Genomic DNA, 23,129 nt, shown 5'->3' on the forward strand with positions numbered 1-23,129 from the left:
TATACACACACACACACACACACACACATATATATATAATAAAAATATCATACCTTCATGCAAATCCTTCCCAGCTAACACACGAACGTACCAGTTATGTGATTTATTGGTACTTTGCTTTTATTTCACACATTGCATGCTCATAGTTTCTTTTGCGCTTTAGTGAAATTATATACAGCGTGCACCGCCACATTTGCGCATGCTACAAGCATAGTATAACGTCTGACAGGACAGGATAGTTCATTTTTCTGAGGTGAGAAACTTTTTATTTCATAAGTTACAAAAATAACGATAGAATAATGAGACTGACATTAAGCCTGACATCTCATCTGACCGCAGATACTGAATCGGGACAGCACGTTTTTCTCAGGCAGTCTTTATTTAAACTGCAAAAAAAGTGTCAAAAGCAAAAATATTGAAATTCTGAAATTTTTTCAAGTTGTTAATTTTCATTTTAGTTTTTGATTTTATTACATACATTTAAAATAAATTAAAATAAGAAATGTTGCCTTGGCAACTAGTTGAGATAAATGTTTTGTATATTTTATCTCAGTTAACATTTAATTTTATTTCAAGTAATTAATTTTTTATGGTTTGTGTTTTAGTTAAAGTTAACTATAGTAATTAGCTAATATCTGTGTTGAACGCTAATGAGACGAAGTGTTTACATTAAGCTTTTCTGTCTCATCTGCAGCAGAGTCCAAAGCCGTCATCAGAGGAGATCACGCTGATTGCGGATCAGCTCAACATGGAGAAGGAGGTGGTACGCATTTGGTTCTGTAACCGCAGACAGAAGGAGAAGCGGATCAATCCTCCCAGCAGCGGTGGTGGATCGCCTGGATCAGCCATCAAAACCATCTACAGCAGCGCCACCACAGCGGTATGTCATAAACCAGAGTCACTCCAGATCCTGCAGTCATGTGAAACTGTTTACGGTCTTCATTCATGGTCATTACTGACATTATTCTGCTGCTTTTCACAGTAATTAACACAGTAATTTAATGGTGATGAACATCTGGGTCAGAAAGCGTCAAATTAGGTCTGCACGAAATCACCATATGGCTAATTGTGATTATCACATGGTTATTAAACTTTAAAAAAAAATCTTTTTATTGGTATTTAACAAGACAATACATAATGATACATTAAATGAAAAATAAAAGATTACAAATTGTTTCAATTTAAACCCTCCCAGGACCCTCCCACCCAAAAAAATCATAAATGTGATATAAAACCAAGACAAAAAAAGGAAAAGAAAAAGAAATAAGGAAATTTAATAATCATACATTTTATGCAATAATAATATTTCTTATTTTATTTAATAATGCTATTTAGTATTAATAATCATAATAAAAATTAAAAAAAATATTATTTTATAGTGATATATAGTGACATTTTTATATTTTATTCATTGATATATAGTGACATTTTTATATTTTACAGTGAAGTAATACAATAATGACTTTTCCTATTTTGTTTAATAGTTTTATTTTTTAATAATAAAATCATCATAATAAAGGTAGTAATAATAATTATGTAGTAGTCATTGATAATATAACTTTTATTTTACAGTGAAATAAAATTTATATTACTATTATACTATTTCACTGTAAAAAAAAATATTAATATGACAATGTAATAATAATTGCTACTACTTTTATTATGGTTATGATTACTATTATTACTACTACTAAATAAAACCATTAAACAAAATAAGAAATAAAACTATTAAACAATGCAATAGTAATATTAGTCCCAAACGTAGGTTCGGGTGGAGCCTAGTCATTCAGTTCTGTCAATCATCATTACAAGCCTATATAAGCAGCAGTCTTTGCACCATCCCAGCGACATGCAATGGGGGGTTGAACTTGGAGCTCAAGCCGAGCCTCTGTCGAGGAAAGCAAGCCAAATTCGTTTATCATTAACCATCAGGACTGGATGGGCAGGCGAACTTGTGAAGTAATAATAAATGTAGTAGTAATTATTATTCTTTTGATGTCATTTTGATCATCTTTTTGGGGCAGTCCTTCAGACAAGCACAGCAAACCTGGAGGGGTTTTTTTAATCGCGTTTTAAATCAGAATCACAATTTTTGTCCGAAAAATCACACAGCCCGACTGCAAACTCAGCTGTTTTGTGTATGATGCTGTAATCTGTGGATGCAGCGAGTGTTTCTGCATGTGAAGTGTTGTCTTATTGATTATTGATGAGTGATTGGTTGTGTTCAGGTGTCCAGCGGCACAAACACACTGACGGTCAATTCTGTGGTTTCTCTGAACAACAGCAGCATCTCAAACCTCACACTCAGTGGTGCGTCCCTCCTGCCATTACAACTGTTCCTTCCTCAATATTCCTAATGTGAACTTGTGAGTCATGTGACACTTTCTCTGTGCTGTAGGTGAAGCTCTGGGTCAGGTGATATCTAACCCACCATCTGTCATCTCCATGGCTCCTGCTGTGGCCACGGTTGCTCCTGCCGTGATGTCACACTCGCTCAGCCCGTCCGCCACCACCGTAAAGCAGGAAGTGGCCGCTGCCGCGCAGCCAGTTTCCACTGCGACAACGGCCACACAGGGGGCAGGGCAGCTGCTGGTGGCAGGTACAGGACTGGGTGGTGCTAATCTGACTGCTGTCACGGGCTTGAACCCAACAGTCATAACGCCGTCACAGCTGACACAAGGGTGAGTGTGTGTGGTATTGTGGACAGGTTTCGTGAAAGACATCCCCATGTCACATTTCAGACCAAAACGAAAGGATAAAAATTAAGAAATTATATTTTACTTAAGTCAAGACACTATGGGCAAAACCCGTGTTTTTTCATGCACTGCTCGATTTTGAGGTTTTGGTATATTTTGTTTCCATAGCATGTCTTCTTTCAGACTAGTGAAAAAAATCCAACATGTATGTATGCATTTATGTATTTATTTAAAGTATTTTTTTTTTTCATTTAATAAAATTTTATTACACTTTATCTATTTGCATTTGATCTATTTTAATAAAGGTGACTATTTTCAAATTTGATATTTTGCTCCATAACAGTCTTTGCTCAGACTAGTGGAAAGAAAACATGCACAAATAACCAAGAACATACACACAAAAAACAAATAAATTACACATTTAAGTGTTTATTTTATTGCACTTTATCTGTGTCTGTAGATTTCAATTAAAATCCATATCTTTAAAAGAGTTTTTTTTCTCTTTCTTACACCAAAGAGTTTTATAGAGGATTAGAGTTTTAATCCTTTCTATATTCTGAAGACTTTTACTGAGGGGTTTGTTCATATCATTCACTCTGATTGTCACTGAATGACAACATTTTATTCCTAAAATATGGTGAAATTGTATTTGTAGGCATTTAAGAAAATTTACTTTTGATTTATGTTTGTTTAAATATTATTTGTTCTATTTCCTTTCGCTCCAGATGGCCAGATGCAGTGCTGAAAGCACTAGTGGAAAACTCCCCGCGCTCAAGCTTGACCGAGAATCGAATGACAAAGTTGTGACGTGCCTTGAACTATAATTACCCCTTACCACGTACCCTCGATCTCTTTCTCATTCTCGCTTGTTGAATCGAACGTGACGATATTTTGTGCAGCTTGCTGCTGAAGAGATCTTCAGGATATATATCGCGAGCTGTTCCATCTTGATTACATCGCTTTAGTATACCGATTGTTGGACTTAAACACATCTCGTGGCGCACAGCGATCGTGAGATATGGACTGCATCACGCAAGAGGCTTCAATCTGCTGGATGCCGGCAAGTTTGAATGCCTCTGTGACGATATACACTCGGAAGCCCTGGCTGCCTCGGCTGAGAGCGTATACGCGTATGATCGCGGCATGAATCAATAACATGTTCCGGATTTATCGACTTTTACGGTGAGTATTGATTTAACATGGATACACTTCAATGTTCTACGTGCCCCAATGTAATGGATATCATGGATGGACATCGCCAATGTCCTGCTTGTCTGAGTAGGGATCATCTTAGAAAGGCACTGACTGACCCGTGCCCGGAATGCTCCATTATGCCACTCGCCGTGCATCACGCTTGTCTGGCCGGTCTAGAATCTGCTTCGGATAGTTTGCTACTTTTATCCAATATCACCACAGCTGATCGTAAGTGTAAGCAAGCATCTCAAAGTGAAAAGAAGTGTAAGAAAATGAAATCTTCTGATTTAGCACGCAAAGTTGATCAGCTGTCTTCTGCAGTAGAGTTGTTATTGCCACTTCTGGCTAAAGCTCAGCCTAATACGGATGTACAAGAGAAAGTTCAGCCTGAGTTATGTATGACACCCTTACCAACGATGCATACAGGACAGGATTTGGATGTGATGTCAGTGGCTGCCACTGACTCACTTTTTGAAACTGGCATCCCTGGAAGGAACGTTAAAAGCTATGCTAGCCCACATAAATCTAGATCCCCCTCAACCAGCAGTGGGTTCTGAGAATATTTTTCTGCGTCGGGCACAGAGAACATCATTTACAATGCCTCAGTGCAATGACTTTACATCTGTATTGCTGTCTGCATAACAAAATTCAACGAAGGCTACATGTCCAGATCAGTTACCCCGCACACTGGCTGTAATGCAAGACCCAGATACAATAGGACTTGGTAGCATGCCACCTATAGAATCTAGTGTGGCAGCGCTTATTGTATCTCCCGATGAGGCACTTCGTGAGAATGTACGCTGCCCCAATGTTGAGTGTAGGCGCACTGATGAGTTACTGTCAATGCTACAGTGAGCCTTGGCCGTGTTTCTAATTCTTTGGCGCACATGCTTGTGGCTCTACACTCCTCTCTGAGGGAAACGTCATCTGACCCGTTAGTGACAGACTTAACTGAACTTACATTGCAGACTATGGATGCTATTGCCAATCACTGTGGAACAGCCTTAGGTACTCTTGTACAAGCTCGACGGCAAGTTTGGTTGGCCCAGTCCTCTTTGCCGGAGGTATGTAGGAACAATTTACGGAGATTGCCATTGGTACCTGGTCGAAGTTTTGGACCAGCTGCACAGGAAGCCTTGGATCGACGTGTGTCAGTATCTGAAACTCGCTCCCGTCATGTGGGGACTGCCCCAGGACCCAGGCCTCCTCTAGCATCCTCTGGTGCTCGTTTTCACAGTGTTGGTGTAAGACATTTATAGATCTTCTCAACATTTCCACCTTCGGAACTCTCAGACTACTCCACCACCACCTCCTCCACCTCCCAGACGTGGTGGGACTCAACCACGTGGACATCAGTCTCACATCCGACCCCCAGGTCCCCAACGTTGCCCCCCACCTCTACAGGAATGCGTTTGTGGGAGCGTTGATGCTCGCATGTCAACAGTGGGCTGTTTCACGGAGAGTCAATTGAATCATTGGAGATCAATAACAACAAATCAGTGGCTCTTTACTACCCTTTCGAAAGGGTACCGTATACAGTTTCGCTGTCGACCTCCTGTTCACACCGGCGTGAGACAGACAATAGTTCACGATTCATGTCAGGCACAGGCACTGGCGCACGAAGTTCAGGTGTTGTTGCGCAAAGGTGCCATAGAACACATCGATCCCCAAGTTCATCCCGGGGGATTTTTTCCATTTCTTTTCTGGTTACAAAGAAAGATCTTGGATTTAAGAAACTTAAATCGTTTTTCAAGTTTCTCCCGTTCAGAATGTTACGCACAACAGATGTGTTGCAGGCCATCATGCCGCAAGATTGGTTCGTGACAATAGACTTGAAGAACGCCTATTTTCATATTCGGATTGCACCAGAGCACAGGCGGTTCCTTCGATTTGCCATAGGGGGTCAAATATTTCAGTTCAGGGTTCTTCCGTTTGGCCTGGCTTTGACACCAAGAGTTTTTTCGAAGTTCGTCCAGGCAGCATTGGAACCACTCCAGAGGACTGGCATGAGAGTGTTACCGTACCTGGATGACTGGCTTGTCTGTGCAGCATTACCCCACTAGGTAATAGATCACCTGCTGGAACACATCACAGCTTTGGGGATCACTGTGAACTGGGACAAATGCAAGCTTGTTCCAGCGCAGTCAGCCAGTTACATAAACCTTGCTCTAAACTCTGTAACAATGTCTGCTTGCCCGACTTCAGAAAGAATAGGGTAAATTCTGAGAGCTATAAAGAGGCTTCGGGTGGGTCACACACAGCGCTATGTGGCTCTCTTGAGACTCTTGGGGAAGCTCACAGCAGCAACAGCAGTAGTACCACTCGGGTTATTGTGGCTCAGGCCATTCCAGTGCTGGCTCATCCAAAAACGCTTGTGTCCGATACAAGACAAATACACAAAGATCAGTCTCACATCCGACCCCCAGGTCCCCAACGTCGCCCCCCACCTCTACAGGAAAGCGTTTGTGGGAGCGTTGATGCTCGCATGTCGACAGTGGGCTGTTTCACGGAGAGTCAATTGAATCATTGGAGATCAATAACAACAAATCAGTGACTCTTGACTACCCTTTCGAGAGGGTACCGTACACAGTTTTATACAGTTACAGAAAGACTGCTACCTCATCTATTCATTGTCACTCTACACGTGCCTTGGCAACATCTTGGGCAGCGTTCAAAGGGGTGTTGCTCTCTGAAATTTGTGCAGCAGCAACCTGGCCTTCATCATGTACATTTTCACGTTTTTACAGATTGAATGTGACTCCCTTGCCAGCAGTGTGTGCTGCAGTGCTTTCTGCCTGCCCGGATGCTTCGCAGGGGGATCCCTCGTGACTGTGTAGGTATTCGTCTTCCACTAGTGCTTTCAGCACTGCCTCTGGCGGTCTGAAGCGAAAGGAAATAGAACGCTGGTTACGAACGTAACTGTGGTTCTATGACTAAGTGGAAGGCCGCCAGAGGCAGTGCTGAAAGTCTCTGGTCACTCGGTATTGCGAGAATGACCTAAAGCTGCATTCACACTAGCAGTGACTTTTGTCGCTGCATGTCGCCAGGGGCTGGCGATGAGGTTGCTAGTGGGCGTTCTCAATACTGGTTGCCTTGACAGCGAATCAGGTTTCTTGCTGCTAAGTATAAACATTTTGGAGGCAAAAGACTAAATATAATCTAAATCTAAATTAAATCCGTACATACAAACAAAAATGAATGAGAAACAGAGCCTGCCTACTTCCATTGCGTATGTTTATCTACGGTTGAGAGGAGAACGATCACATGAGCTCTACTGTCTTCTTTCCTATTGGCTGTCACTCCCGAAAGTCACTCTTCATTTGCATAAAGTTGAAGGATTCTGAACTTTGTCGCATCGCTGGACACGCCCCATCCGGTCACCAACGGTCGCTGCCCCTCGGTGTCGCCGGAAATCGCCAGCTCTCCATTGAAATTAATGGAATTGTGTCGCTTTGTTGTTGCGTGACGCTTGTAGTGTGAACGGGGCTTAAGAGATTGAGGTGATGTGCTAAGGGGTAATTATAGTTCAAGGCACGTCACGAGGTGACAACTTTGTAATTCGATTTTCGGTCAAGCTTGAGTGTGGGAAGTTTTCCACTAGTGCTTTTAGCACTGCCTCTGGTGGTCTTCCACTTAGTCATAGAACCACAGTTACGTTCATAACCAGTGTTTTGTTTTGTTTTATTTAATCTGTTAATTCTGAAAGAAAATTTGTAATTTGTAAATGTCATAAAGGGCGTGGTAATGAATTGTACGGCAATACGCCAGGAGAAATGGAGCGGGTCAGACACAATTTTTGACTACTTCATACGTTTTGATTTGTGGAAAGTAATTTTTTTTTATGAATTTCATTTTGTATAATTTGCATCTCAATTTTAATCATTGTTTTGTTGATCAATTATTGAATAAAATAAATAAGAACAGTAAAAGGAACGCATGTTGAATGAAGTAAGTGACAAAATACAAACCCACTCCATGCTTCCGCGCCCTGGAGAAAAGGCCAAAACAGTATTTGTTTTCTGTCTGTTGACAGTATTTTCTGGTTTATGGAGTGAACCAGAATTTTTCCAAAATCCCCTCTGGAAAAACCTTTAACTCTAATATGTCAGCAAAATCAAACCAGAATTATGAACCTGGCTTTATACAATGTTCAGAGTTATGTGCTGGAAATGTATGCAAATTATTGCATAACTAATTAGATAATGCCTCATTTGCATATTTAAACATAACACTTCAGAAAACTTGTAATACAAAACAATAATCTAAATGTTTTAAGCACTTTAACCCCAAATTCTCATGACTTGTAATTTATGCTTATTTAAATAAGTTTACTGTATGTTTTTTTTTTTACTGAAAATGCCAAATATAAATTTTATTTTTTATTTTTTTATTTTGGGGTATAGCATGTGACCCAGACATCATGAAAGCTTTTCTTTCATATTAATCAGAGGTTTTGTTGGTCACATGACGATGCTGAGAAGGTCTCCCACAGTTAAATCTCATTGGTTGTAAACGCTGCTGCACAGAGATGATTGACATGTCTGATCAGGACATGTGTGTTAGTGATGTGGTGACTTTACAGAGTTGATTATTTCTGCTTGTGTTTTGTGCAGTGGGGCGCTGTTGAGTTTGGCTCCTGCTCCGGGAAACGCTTTTGGTCCTGCACTGATGAACAACAATGCACTGGCCACCATCCAGGGTAACTATATTATTGTTCATCTCAAATCTAAAAAATGTGACTGCAAGGCATGATGAAATTAAGATATTATAAACATTAACATCATGATTTTCTGTAAAGCTGCTATGAAACAATACGCTGTAGGGCTGTCATGATTTGAGTACTCCATTATAAAAAATCCTCGATTGCATTTTGCCTGTGTCGATTAACCGGCAAAATACTGGAAGTGGTGCATTCCACAGACGAGAATCCATGAAAAGCATTATTAGACCTAATCATATTAGAATAATCATATGATTATTAAAAATCATAATAAAGCATAATGCTAGTGTGAATTCACAAAAGCTGTGTTTCAGTTAAATAAATATGGGGTTTAATATGCACTTTATTTATATGCATGTAGGTTACGTGAATCTCAGAGTGGCTCCATTCACAACAGATGCTGGACCACACAAACAGTTATCATTTACACGCGCGGACGGTCTCAAACTCCATCTTTGCTTATGCTGACTTTTGAGTTGCTTATGAAGTTCATCTGGGAAAAATGTGCACCATTCTATCAGATTTATAAGGTAAATCATTTATAAACCTATGCCAACACAGGAGAATACATCATTATCTTTGTAAATATGTTCAAAATAAAATAACTTAAAAATTAAAGTTTAAACCCTCGCTCTGCGTTTGCTTGTTTTGATGTCCACATGTTCTTGTTCAAGAAATGACAGTGGCTGTAGCATTTATATCAGAAAGAAGTAGCCAAATATTAAAGATTAAGTGGACTTCTGAATTAAATGTTGTTTGGTCAATATTAAACAAGGATTAGATCACGCTGTAAAGTGGAAAAATAATCATCAGGCCGTTGGCCCTCTGCAGGCATTTTATATAATACAGTACATAAAGTTATAATTATTTTGTTTTATTACTTTGTATTTTAATGGTTTTGTTCAATAGAACCATCTGATTACTTGTTTTTGAACCAATTATGATTTCCTCATTGCTATTATATATATATATATATATTTTAAGTCATTTTTAAGTCTATTGTTCGCTAAGGTCTATGTATATTACCACAAAAAAATATCCGATTACTCGATTAATCGTCAGAATAATCGACCGATGACTCCATTACCAAAATTATTGTTAGTGACAGAATTAATGTGCTGTATAAATATATTCAATGTGTTTTTTCGTCAGCTCTGGCAACGGGAGGCGCTCTGCCTCTGACCTCCTTCGATGGAAACACCGGCCTGCTATTCGCCAACACCAGTTCAGGAAGCACTGCCCCCAGTCTGGTGACCACTCCCCTCTTCCTCAACCCGTCCAGCCTCTCTCTACTACCAGCCAATCTGCTGTCAGCAGGCGGGGCTGGAGGCGGAGCTCTCAATCTGCAGCTGGCCAGTGACATGCAGCAGAGTACTGTTGCCATGACAACCAAGAGCATCGCCTTGGCCTCGAAGGCGCAGTGAGCGCATACGCCTCCGTCCAATCCTGTGCTATTACCAAAAACACTTCTGATGCGTGTAGTACTTCCTGCAACTGAATGTCCTTGTTTGATGTTCGAGGAAACGGTCAGGATTGAACTTTATTTTTCAATCTATTTATTAAACTAATGACTGACTGATTCTTCATGAGAGATTATTTCACATAAGAGTTTATATTGACTTTCTACAAGGGTTTCTGTTTTTATTTGCAGCTCTGCGAAACAGGCCGATTGTAGATGATTTCAGATTTATAATCAAAAGCATTTCAGAACTTTTATGTTGCAAGGTACTACAGCGCTGGGTGGAGGGTTCTATCAGTGAATTTTTAAACTAGTATTCTAACTCGACATCACTTTATAAATATGGTTAGAAGGCTTTAAAATAGTAATAATCCATCACAGCGAGCGCTGATCCTGTGAGAGATGCAAATGAACTCTGCTGTCACATGTTTGTTTGAACATTGATTCTGTGAATCAGCGGCAATTTCCAACAGTCTGTGTGAGAAACATAAAGATGAAAATATCAGCACATGTAGTTTGAACCCTTTCAGCTTCTTTCCTCTGATCATTTTCTTTATTTATACACATGAAAATATTGAAACGAGGAGGCAGCATTGATCTGTTAATATCACTGGCATTTCCGTTTTTGTCTCTTGCTGTATAGATTATTATATTCTGTATATCAGTGATTGTGTGCGAGCTGCTGCGCTTTACTTTCATGTTTGTTGGCTTTATTATTTTGTGCAGGAATGAAAATGTGGATGAAAACCAAAGAACCATCAGCTTTGTGCTGCCCCTCTGTTTCTTTTCATCCTTAGTCAAAAAACACACTAAATACAAGGATTATATATAAATATATGAAAATTAGTTTTATTTTTGTGGCTCCCAAAGCAAAAATATACTTAAGCGTGAAAACCAAAGATTTTTCATTTTCTCTTTGCCTTTCCCTTGATTTTTTTTCTTTTTTTAAATGTATAGTTAATTTTAAATCATGAACACATTGTAGACTTTTTTTTTTATCCAGAGATTGATTTTCTGGTGGAATATGAATCATGAGATAAATCGTCTCATGAGTGTCTCGTGTCATTCTCATGAGCCGCTTCTGAGAGATGATTGTAATTTCAGACTGTGTGTGAGATTCTTTACAGAATGTGTTTGATACAGAAGGTCTGTTCACACACACACACACACACACACACAAGCGCAAACAGACACACTCTCTTACACACACTCTCGTTCCTCTACAGGTGTTCGTCGATTAATCAACTCTCACAGTTCAGTTGTTGCTGTTTGCCGTAGAAATGAACCTTTCTGGATTTGTGCTTTTGTCTGTATTTTTCTTTGCTGTTCATTATCAGATGATGAGTTTGTCATGTTGCTGTTGCTGCAGTTGTAGATTTCATTAAATGTTTTTTTTTTCTCAGACTGTTTATCTGTATGATCTCCGTGTGTTTTGATCAACAGTCAAATCAAGTTTCTAAACTGATTATTTACTGAAAAAGAGAAAAATCACTTTAACAAGCTAATACAAAATTACACAGAACAGACAAAAGTAACAACCAAATGAAATGCAGTGAAATTTTCAGTTTTAAACAGATTACATGTAATATTACACTATTATAAAGTACTTGAAAAAAAACACTCATGATAACATGTGAGAGATACTGATCATCAATCAACGTGAATCTTGTTAAACCTGCAGCTCATATTTCACCACAAAATCACAAGAAAAGGCATTTTTAAATCATACAGAACATTAAGGTAATACTTTACAATAAGGTCTCATTTATCAACATTATTAATGCATTAACTAACATTTACAATGAGTGATACATATTTTACAACATTAACCTTTGTTAATGATAATAACATTTGTCATGTTAGTTTACAGTTCATTAACTAATTATGTTCATCAACTTTTTATCTTAAAATGTATTAGTAAATCCTGAGATCAACATTAAGATCAATAAATATTTTAGATTTATTTTTCATTGTTTGTTAACGAATGAACCCTTATTGTAAAGTGTTACCAAATAGCATTATTATTTGAATAGAATCATTAGTTGAATCTCACAATGTTTAAACGTTTGGTCTTCAATCAGGTTTGGTTTTATAATGATTTTTACTTTACATGTGTGCCGTTTAAATTTTGGGTTCATTATGAAAGTCTATAGCCTAATTCACAAAGTGGAGAAACGATAAACACAGTCACTGTAAAAACACCGAATAAACACTGGAGTCTGTAGGGGAAAAAAACTACTGGACTGAAATCACAGACAGAGTGAATGAATGAGTTAAGTGGCTGAATCTGCACTGGACTGTGATCCTGACGGCCGATTTGTGGAGAATCAGCATTTAACGTGGCGGCGGACGAATCGGCTGCTTGTTCAGAGAATCATACGTGTCTTTAGTCATGGAGCTCAAACCCTGAAACACAAACACATTAAACCAAATGAAGTGACTTTTATTTGACAGTGATCTGATGTTTAGTTGTGATATTAAATATGTCTGACCTGATAAACCTGATCAGGACGGCGGCGCTGGAGGAAAATCACAAGATCAGTTTGAGTCTTTTGTCGAATCATTCAGATGAATTGATATGAAATAAGACTGAATCAGTCACACTTACGCCTGCCTTCATTTCAATCTCACGGTACGTGTCGTCCGTCTTTTTCTGCAGAGGCTGAAATAAACCAGCATAACCATAATCATTATCGTCATCACAGTTTTGTGTAAGAAATGCATTAAATCATTTGTTCGGTTATTTCAGTAAAACATGAAAATGTTTTGTTTGATTTTTGAAAACCCTTTCCATCATTATAAACTAGCTGCCAAGTTTATATATATATATATATATAGCCTATAACAGGGGTGCCCAAACTCGGTCCTGGAGGGCTGGTGTCCTGCAGAGTTTAGCTCCAACTTGCCTCAACACACCTGCCGGGAAGTTTATAGTATGCCCAGTAAGAGCTTGATTAGCTGGTTCAGGTGTGCCTAATTGGAGTTGGATCTAAAATCTGCAGGACATCGGCCCTCCAGGACCGAGTTTGGGCACCCCTGGCCTATAACATCTGAAGGACGTCATACACTCTTAAAAATAAAGCTTTTCAGTGATGCAACAGAAGAACTTTTTGATTCCTCGAAGAACCTTTCAGTGATCAAGTATTAAAAGAACTCTTTTTTTCTTAGTGTAAAGGACATTTTAATAGTCTAAAGAATCTTTTGTCAATTGAAAGCTTCCATCGCACTTAAAAATAAAGGTTCTTTATTGGCATTTATGGTTCCATGAAGAACCTTTTAACATCTGTGGAATCTTTCCAGCTAGATTATTCAAATGGTCCTCACGCTAAGAAAAAAAAGTTCTTAGTTCTTAGTAGTATTAAGAACTGATTACTGAAAGGTTCTTTGGGGAACCACAAATGGTTCTTTTATTACATCCGGTGAAAACTTTTATTTTTAAAAGTGATGGATGTTAATAGCTCTAAGCTCTTCATGCATCCATTTATGTCAATGAAGACCCTTTATTTTTAAGCGTTTGAGCTAAAGCGGCTCCTGTAATGTTCAGTTTGAGTTTCTGCAGGTTGATCTGATGGGGTTTCTGATGGTGGTTTTGCATCTCATCATCGGTGGAAAGTGCCGCAGGTGCCTCTGTGGTCACTGACACGCTTCAGATGGATTATTCTTCTCAACGCGCTGCTAAAAAACTTCCTTCCTGTGATGAAGAAGCTCTTACCGTGTAAGTGCTGTCATCTCCTCGCTTGCGTCCCTGTGAAACACAGACATGTAGATCACAGGCTGCTCCTGTCCGTCATGTGATGTGATGTGATGTGTGTAAAGTTGTCATCACTCACCCCTCCAGATCGACCTTCTTCAGTCGATCGCTGCGTCAGTATGTCGTACGTCGACTGGCCACTCTTGTTAATTGGCTGGAAAACATCAAACGCTCCGTTAACATCTTTAATATCGTGATCGTTGGCTCATTGATCACGTATCTGATTCTCACCTGATACAAAGAGTCTTGCTCCACTATGCTTTTCTTCTTGATGTACTGAAGAAAGAAGCTTCATTAATGAACAGTACATTTTCATAGTTTTATATTTACATGTAATTCACCTTTGTTGTTTTTATTTTTGTTGTTGTTTTTTGTTTTTTTGTCATTTTCGGTTATAGTAGCTAAGTCAATATTTTTTTATGTGCATATCTGTGGGTTAATGGTCATATGACATGCACCTAATCAAATAAAATTATTTTATTTTTATTTGTTTTTATTTATTTTCCTTTTATATTTTTATGATTTAAATTTTTATTACATTTAAAATTTTTAGCTATTCATCAACTTATGAACCCCACTTTGAGATTTTACTATTAGTATTTTATTATCAATATGGTACAAGATTATCCTATTCAAATCAATGTGATAAATAAATTAGGATCAAAGTAATCAAAAAGTAGTGTGACTATTTACCTAAAATGTGTAATGTAACAGATTACATTGCTAACACGTAATTTGCAAACAGTAACAGACTATAGTTTGTAGGTAATCTACCATCACTATGAGTTTTAGGTTATTTTCACTCTGTAGTCAGTCTGGTATCTCTCATCTACGTAATTAAAACTGTGACTGTTGAGTGCATGGTCCAACATCATATTTCAGAATCACAGACTAGAATACAGTTTACACTATTTCTGTCATATAACAGTAATAAAGGTGCAAGAGTGTATGAACTGGGCCGCAGCTCAGTGTCCGTGTGTGTGTGTGTGTGTGTGTGTACTGGTTTATATATCCTGGTGGGGACTTAAACCTGACTACACACAGACACATGGGGACTCGTGTCACGTTGGGGACCTAAATTGTGGTCCCCACGGGTACAAAAGCTTATAAATCATACAGAATTAAGTTTTTTGAAAATGCAGAAAGTTTCCTGTGAGGGGTAGACTCTCACTCGCTCGCGCATGAAGAAGGCAGTGATGATGATGCAATACAGCAGCAGAAATGCGTCCAGGATGTAACAGTACTGAGGATCATACGTCTCTCACTCGCTCGCGCATGAAGAAGGCAGTGATGATGATGCAATACAGGAGCAGAAATGCGTCCAGGATGTAACAGTACTGAGGATCATACGTCGTCGACATTGCTGAAAACACAAGAACAGCAGATTGTTGATGAATGAGTCTGAACAAAGCACCTGAGGGAAAAAACAGCAGCACTGATTCAATTGAGCATGAGCACATTCAACAGTGTTCTATTCAACAGAACAAACACACACACACACACACACAACATGTTGGGTTTCCATGTTTTGTGGGGACATTCCATAGGCATAATGGTTTTTATACTGTACAAACTGTATTTTCACAAATACAGTTTGTACAGTTTGTTCCATCACACAAAGCTTTCTGCATTTTTAGTTTTTCAAAAAAGATCATTCTGTATGATTTGCAAGCTGTTTTGCTCATGGGGACCAAACAATGTCCACACAAGGACAGGGATTTTGGATATTGCCATCTTTGAGGGGACATTTTATCCCCATAACGTAGGGTATACCTGAACCACACAGACTCACACTCACACACATGCACACACTCTCACATGCACACTCACACACACGCACACACACACACTCATGTACCACACATACGCACACACACACATACACTCTCGCTCTCTTATGAAGTGTTCGTGGTGTGTGCATCTCGAGTGTTTCTAGTTCAGCGGTTTGTTCAGCTGCTCTAACTGACTAACTGTGTGTGTATGTGTGAGAGAGATAAAGAGGGAGGAACACAAGAGAGTGATACCGCACACACACACACACATAATAAATCGGTGTAAAGTGTAAATACAACACAAGCCGATGAAGCCAATGTTGTGTGTGAAAATCAGAAATGTGCTGCACGTTTGAGTCACACAGAACATTAAATCATACTAAACAAGAAGAACCTTTAACATCCATTGAACCTTACTATTCCACAAAAGTTCCTTGGTGAAACAAAATGGTTGTTCTGTGGCATCAGTGTAAAAAAAAAAAACTTTTGGAAGCTTTCTTTTCAAGAATGTAACTATAATCATTACAGTTAATACTTATCAAGTGTAGCAGGTTCTAAATATAGATCAGATGTTTATGAACCTGGTTCAGTTTTCATTCTGGCACTGCTTTTATGTTCAGACTTCAGTTTTTTGACATTTAAGGTTCTGCTTTCGGATCTGATTTTCTCATGTAATATGTTTTATACATTTTAATTCTTTTTTTCATGTTTACACTGAAATTGTTTATTATTTGATTTGTCAGGAATAATGTGAGTTTAAAGAAGTTGTGATTCCTGCATGATAATTATTTGAAATAGTCAGATATTTGACTGACTGATGTTTGTTACGTTTTAAATAAAAAAAATTTAAGTTCATACAATTTATATTTATTCCATAACTAGAATGTGTATTAGTGAGTAGTTTTAGAGGTCAAAGGTCACATGTATAACACCTTGATTAATATGAGTGGTTTAACAGATGTTGGTTTATGTAGTTCATTTGTTTGTTTAGTTCAGTGGATGAACATCTGTTTGGTTTAAGATGTTTTAAGCAGCTGTTTAGTGGTCAGATGTTGATTTTCTCCTGATTCAGAAGGATCTGTGAGTTTGCTGGTCTGAATGCGGGCTGATCTGAACTTCCTTTTCCACACCGCAGCTGTGCACTGCTGTGGTTAACGTAACCTATAGTGTCGGATGGCTCAAGCAGGTCATCGCCTTTAAACGTGTGAAACACAAACCTCACGCTTGACTTCAAAACTCCTGCTGGTCATCTGATCATCAAAAGAACTCACAGAACAGAGCTGAAAAATACTGCAGTCATTTCACTTGAAGTATTATCCTGCGGTATATTTTGTTTGAGTGCAATTTAAACGGAATACTTACATTTCTGAAGAAAAAATCAGTATGTTTTAGTCATTAGAGTTTTATTTCTACTTGAAAAGTACTTGAAAAGTTTTACTTTTGCAGTGTTTTGAGGTTTAGCGATCAGTCATTATTATCGAATAGGTTTTTTATTAAGGTTTGTTATTTATCCAATCGAAAGAGTGCAACCGTAAGTCACAGTAACAGTATTGCTAAAACTACAATTCAAAGAATCCATAAAGAAATCATTTTAAAAATAGCACATATAAACCTTTCATGCTCTGAGGTTAAGAGATCTGCTTCTGTGGAAGTCAATATGGCTTATGTTTTAACATCGAGACATAACAATTGTCCACTACATTGCTCATGACAATATAATCAGTTACACAATTTATATTTTAGTACAATCAAGTTTTCTTCAGTGAGAATTGATCATAAAACTGTATTTTTGATAACCACCATTACATTTTTTATTAAATGTGATAAATCTTGAAAACTGTTTAGTGTTGAAATGAGCATACTACTACTATTACTATTACTATTACTAATTAAATGTTAAATTCATTGAAAATGCTTCATGTTTACTGATGTTCTTGCCAGGCTGTGGATTAGTGCTATTATAATTACATTACAGTTAATAAACATAATATCAATTAACAATTAGTGCTGCCAGTCAATGAATGTTTAATCAAATTAATTACACTGATTAATATAATTATTCGCATATGAATATTTGCAGAGAAAAATGTCCAAATGCCCCAAATAAACATTTGAAAGACATTCATTATTATTGCAGACAAATGCACTGAACTGATGTCACGAACAGTGACTTCAGAAGTTGAAATTTTATGTTTTAATTCTATATCACTCATCATAAGTTCATCACTACTGAGCGACTGACTTTGTCCATATTTCAAAGGTGATTTAGGGTTTTTTGAAACTCGTTCTTCTGTTTTGCGTCACATCTCGGTGTTTAAGGGCCGTTCACTACAATGTGTTTTACTGTTTCACTGTTCTGCTTTGTTGTTCTATATAAACATGCACTAGACAGATGTTTCTGATCTGTGTGATGTTGTAGTTTTTCCCCTTAACCAACCCTTTCTGTGTATTTCTGTCTGACAAAAACTGTTACACAATTCATTCACTTTGCGTTGAGAAAATTATTAAAATGATTCAACGGGAATCTCATGTCTCTTGTTTTCATTAGGTTACTTCTACTTTCTTAATACTTAAGTAGAAGTTGATGCTGTATTTTTTTTTACTTTTAGTTAAGTATCTTTTGGCCAGATACTTGGACTTTTCACAAAGTAAATTTTTCTCTCAGTATCCATACTTAAGTACTGTATACGTGAGTACAGATATAGCAGAAACACAGTAAAATACTAAAGGTATACATGATATAATGCAAGACAAACTAAATATTATATATGTGCTCTTTTATTTTTACTTTATTTGCAATGAGCTTCAGAGTTTCTGTAACACGTGAGGCTCATCTAAATGGGTAAAAAAACAGGTTCAATTCTGTTCTTCTGTTACATTATTGCAATACAATTGAAATACACACATTAAATATAATGTTAGATTAAGATGAAAAAGTAAAATAAATATGAGCGGATTTGGGTAACAGATTTCGCGTGAATGAAGCAGTCATTCAGTTTGTTGAATGTGAAACAAATGTTTTAATCAAAGAAAAATATTGTTTAATAATTTGTATTAACATAAACCAGTCAACAACTACTCAAACACTTCTATATGTGTAAAAACTAGAAAATAGAATGTGATTATTTATTTATGGATATCTCTTAAATGTTAATTTCTTCATAAAATATATGTATACACTACCCGGTTTTTAAAAAGAAATGAATACTTTTATTCATCAAGAATCCATTATATTGATCAAAAGTGACAGTAAATACATTTATAATGTTACAAAAACTAGTCTATTCATCAAAGAATTCTGAAAAATATATAAATGTATCACAGTTTCCACAACATTCCACAATCCGAAATGTTTCTTGAGCAGCAAATCAGCATATTAGAATGATTTCTTTTTGATCACGGGAATAAATTATATTTTACAATATAATCACATAGAAAACAGTTATTTGAAATGAGAATAATATTTCGCATTATTGTTGTTTTTCTCAGAAACATACAATGTGTGTGTGTGTGTGTATGTATGTGTGTGTGTGTGTGTGTGTGTGATATGTATATCCACAATCCGAAATGTTTCTTGAGCAGCAAATCAGCATATTAGAATGATTTCTTTTTGATCACGGGAATAAATTATATTTTACAATATAATCCCATAGAAAACAGTTATTTGAAATGAGAATAATATTTCGCATTATTGTTGTTTTTCTCAGAAACATACAATGTGTGTGTGTGTGTGTATGTATGTGTGTGTGTGAATAAATGCTTGATATGTATATGTAAATGCACTAGATCTGCCAGATGACCGAGTTATAATAAGCATCTGTCAGGTGTGACATATTTGAGTTCACAGAATAAAAAACACATTTTATGGAAGCGTAACAACAGCGGTACATTTCAGCATTTCATGTGTAATTTTATAGAATTTTACAGCGTGTTCCTTGAAATTGTTTTTCAAACTGTATTTTCCATTGTGTCTTGTAATTTCATTCACTGAACTATTAAAGGAGTGACTCTGACTGTAAACACTGCTCATTTTGCCCACTGAATGAAAACACTTTCCACAACATCAGCAGTCTGATGAAAAACAACCTTCAGTAGCGGAATCTCAGTTCCTTCAGCAGACATGTCTATTCAGAAAAGTGACATAAAGTTTAATTGGGAGCTGAAGATTCTTCAAGACGCTCAAGAAAGTCAAACTAGACAAGCTGAAGCTGACACTGAAGTAGAAACAAAAAAACAAACAAAAAACAGATCTGATGGTCTGCAATATTTAAATTTAAATGTTTATTCTAATAATATGTATGTTTGAATTTTTGTATGATTCTCCAAAACTTCGAGACTTGATCTGAATAGAAATAAAACAAAAATAAATAAGAATAAAAATATAAAACATGTACGTACTCTTATCCTAAAAGAATAAGATAGACTGTAGATACATACTATTTATAGAATAAAATACCATCAGTGTGTGTGTGTGTTTCTTTCATCTGTGTTTGTGGAAAAACATCAGCAAAGCAAAATGGCTCAGGATGTTCATATCACACAATATTGTGACACAACTGGAGTGTGTTAGTGAAACACACTGATGATCATGAGTGGAAACAGTGAATCCAGTAACACATGAACACTGATCTGATGTGAGATCAGCAGAATCCTCCAGTGTTTCCGCTGGAGATTCACACGGACAGAATCAACGACTGAATCAGTTCACTGTCACATGACACTCAGCTTCTGTCCTGAGAGTTATAAAACACATAAACCTCAAAATAAACAACACATTTAACACTTATTTAAACATTAAATATAATTTACAGAATTGATCAATTGCTTGTTAATTTGCTTTTGACTGTAAAGCTGCTTTTAAAAACAGAAGCAGTTTTTTTAGGTTTTATTTTAGATTCAGCGCTTAGAAACTCGTTGTTTGGAGAAGCACAAGTTTGTTCTGATGTTTCAGCATTTCTAATAAACGATAAATGCTCAAATTGGCAAAATTTGATAACAGTGAAACTTTTAGCATGTGATGATTTAATTTAGGGTCATTGACATTGCTGGATAGTTTAAATATTTGTCAAATTGTTTCTATTTGTACAGCGCTTTTCACAATTTGTGCTTCGAAGCAGCTTTAGATTCAGTCTTGTAATCTTTGTAATATTATTAGTTGTTATGAAATATATACAATCAAACCAAATAAAACTAGTCTAAATTTGTGGAGAGATTTTCATGTGTGTTCTGGATAAAATGTTTGTTGCTTTACAGAAATATTTACTTGTTCTGTAAATACTAGGAAAATCTAGAAGAATGCTAATTTTACAAAAATATATGTATTTTAAAACATTTTGCACTGTTCATGTATTGTTAAATTCTCATCAGATAATAAAATGTGGGGAATAAATAAACTTTTTTGACTGCTATGTCAGCAGCAAAACTATCTTCAAGGTTATTTTCATACTGATGATGTTGACTTTCGATCTGTATAACCAGCGTTTGTTCTTTAATTCCATATAATCACATTTAAAAAGTATTCTTAATAATAATTACATTTGAGTCGCTTGACATATTCGATAGGGAGTGAAACAAAGACAGATGCCACACCGACGTGGCCTGTGAGTGAGAACACAACACTAGTGAGCCGAGGTCAGATCACCAGTGAAGTGTTTGAGTTCAGGACGCCAAAGGCCAAACACTGAATTAGACTTAAATATTTGTGTTCTGTGCCGATTTTTTGAGAGGATCTTGAATCTTTTGACAGAAGGAAACGCTCGACTCCACAGAAACCTCGATAAAGATGGCGGCCTTCCCTCAACTCCAGACTTGAGTGCAGCGGATACGTCTGGTCTCTGATCAGCTCAACACTCACAAACAGAGCGATGTGTGACTCTTACCTGACACAGGTGTGATGGACAGCAGGATGATCACAGTGGATGCTGCTCTTGGTGCCATCATTATCCGTCTGTCTGTCTGACAGGCCGCAGCTTTGAGATGCGTGCGTATGTGTGTGTGTTTGACTCAATGACACCGTGACTTCAGTGAAGCTCGAGATCTGCTCTCTGACAGGAAGTGGCTCCTCAAGCTCCACCTGTACGTACAGACACAACCCATCTACTGAACACTGATGACAAACACACACACTCACTCAAACACATGCACAAATACACACACTCACGGCCTACTCACTCAACCACACACACACACACACTCATGGCTACTCACTCTCCAAAAATATGAATGATTCGTTTTTACAATCGCTAGGACACTTTAGTCAATACTTCGATCACTTTTTCAAAACTCTTCACACAGTGAGCTCAACAACAGTATTTGGGTAAAACTGTGGATCATTTATTGTTTTGGGAATAAATGCATTCAATTACTACATTTTTTTCAAATTAAATGAATTATTTTCACATGCAGACACAAACACTATCAAAACTCTACATACCTACAGGCCAATTTGCACATTTACATACTCTTTTCAAAACTTTTAAACCAAAGTTCAAAGCCTAACCTAATAAAAAAAAAAAGAACACAGCAATTTACATTTCTCCAGTAATGCTGAATAATTCTGAAATATATTCTGAATCTAAAAAAAAAAAAGAAATACTATCAAAACCGCTAGATTTAGCTGAACAACTACACATTACATTACCTTCTCTACAAAACGCAAATCAGGGGGGAAAAATTACTGAAATGTAACATACTGCAGTGAGTTCTAAACAGAGGAGAGTGTAATTCTTTCTTTGTAATGAAATTTTACAAAAGAAAACATTATATAATGCTACCCGTTGATAGTGTTTTTAGGTCATTGTTCTATGAGTGACAAAGTGATGTTTGTTGGGTTATAACCTGTGCTAGTGTTTTGGAAGAATAGCTTGACTTGAGACATGTATAGTGCTTAGCTAGTTTTGGTGCATTTTGAAAGTGAAATTCACTGCTGTCCCAAGATGAAAGACGGTTGTGTATTGAGAAATTTGACTTAGAAATGTTTGTTGGGTTATAACCTGTGCTAGTGTTTTGGAAGAATAGCTTGACTTGAGACATGTATAGTGCTTAGCTAGTTTTGGTGCATTTTGAAAGTGAAATTCACTGCTGTGCCAAGATGAAAGACGGTTGTGTATTGAGAAATTTGACTTAGAAATTATATATAAAACTAATAGAATGAGAGAAGTCACACAGAATTAGATGAACAATTAAATCCAAAATCAGATCTTTATTTCACTGCACACACTGCAATATGACAACCAGATACTTATTAAAAATATACAACAGCATTAGAAAAATAATCACTCTGGGTAAATAACGTTGGACTGACATCTCTGTGATTTTATAGAGCTGGAAGGTGTCAGCTGTGTGTAAAAACACTGATCGATTATAAAATATGAGCAAAATGAGCCTAGATGCAAAACATCACGTGACGTGACATTCATATTTCCTGCTACAAAGATCAGAGGTTGGAGGTCAGAGCCAAATGAAACATCTATAACTAAGTGATACATGTGAATCTCACAAGACTTTCCTAAGATTTAAATCAAAATGTAGATGCATT

At 37.0% G+C, this 23,129-nt stretch overlaps 2 protein-coding genes across 2 annotated transcripts in view; one reads left to right on the forward strand and one right to left on the reverse strand.

Annotated features, from left to right (window-relative positions):
* Positions 1-11,473, forward strand: part of LOC107551091 (POU domain, class 2, transcription factor 1-like) — a 45,204-nt gene extending 33,731 nt beyond the window's left edge. The window contains exons 8-12 of the mRNA XM_016232583.1: positions 695-880; positions 2,229-2,310; positions 2,399-2,681; positions 8,504-8,589; positions 9,763-11,473. Of these exons, the coding sequence (XP_016088069.1) occupies positions 695-880; positions 2,229-2,310; positions 2,399-2,681; positions 8,504-8,589; positions 9,763-10,034 (909 nt within the window). The 3' untranslated portion in view covers positions 10,035-11,473. The remainder of the gene's footprint in view (positions 1-694; positions 881-2,228; positions 2,311-2,398; positions 2,682-8,503; positions 8,590-9,762) is intronic.
* Positions 11,474-12,064: 591 nt separating this feature from the next.
* Positions 12,065-21,610, reverse strand: LOC107551111 (T-cell surface glycoprotein CD3 zeta chain-like). Its single transcript, XM_016232606.1, has 8 exons — positions 21,472-21,610; positions 15,086-15,183; positions 14,052-14,096; positions 13,900-13,974; positions 13,782-13,814; positions 12,678-12,731; positions 12,562-12,588; positions 12,065-12,475 (listed from the first exon to the last, which is right to left on the reverse strand). The coding sequence occupies exons 1-8, from the start codon at positions 21,530-21,532 to the stop codon at positions 12,404-12,406; spliced, it is 465 nt and encodes a 154-aa protein (XP_016088092.1). The 5' UTR covers positions 21,533-21,610; the 3' UTR covers positions 12,065-12,403.
* Positions 21,611-23,129: the final 1,519 nt, after the last annotated feature.

This window comes from Sinocyclocheilus grahami, unplaced genomic scaffold (genome assembly GCF_001515645.1).
Source record: "Sinocyclocheilus grahami isolate Dianchi unplaced genomic scaffold, SAMN03320097.WGS_v1.1 scaffold414.1, whole genome shotgun sequence".
In the NCBI taxonomy this organism is placed as follows: domain Eukaryota; kingdom Metazoa; phylum Chordata; class Actinopteri; order Cypriniformes; family Cyprinidae; genus Sinocyclocheilus; species Sinocyclocheilus grahami.

What these genes read in the sequence shown, in the direction of transcription:
- LOC107551111 (XM_016232606.1), bottom strand. Translation starts at nt 21,532, where the DNA reads ATGATGGCACCAAGAGCAGCATCCACTGTGATCATCCTGCTGTCCATC. An exon ending in AGCAAGACTCTTTGTATCAG is followed by an intron (nt 13,975 to 14,051) that starts GTGAGAATCAGA and finishes GATGTTTTCCAG; the next exon opens with CCAATTAACAAGAGTGGCCA. An exon ending in AGATTGAAATGAAGGCAGGC is followed by an intron (nt 12,589 to 12,677) that starts GTAAGTGTGACT and finishes ATTTTCCTCCAG; the next exon opens with CGCCGCCGTCCTGATCAGGT.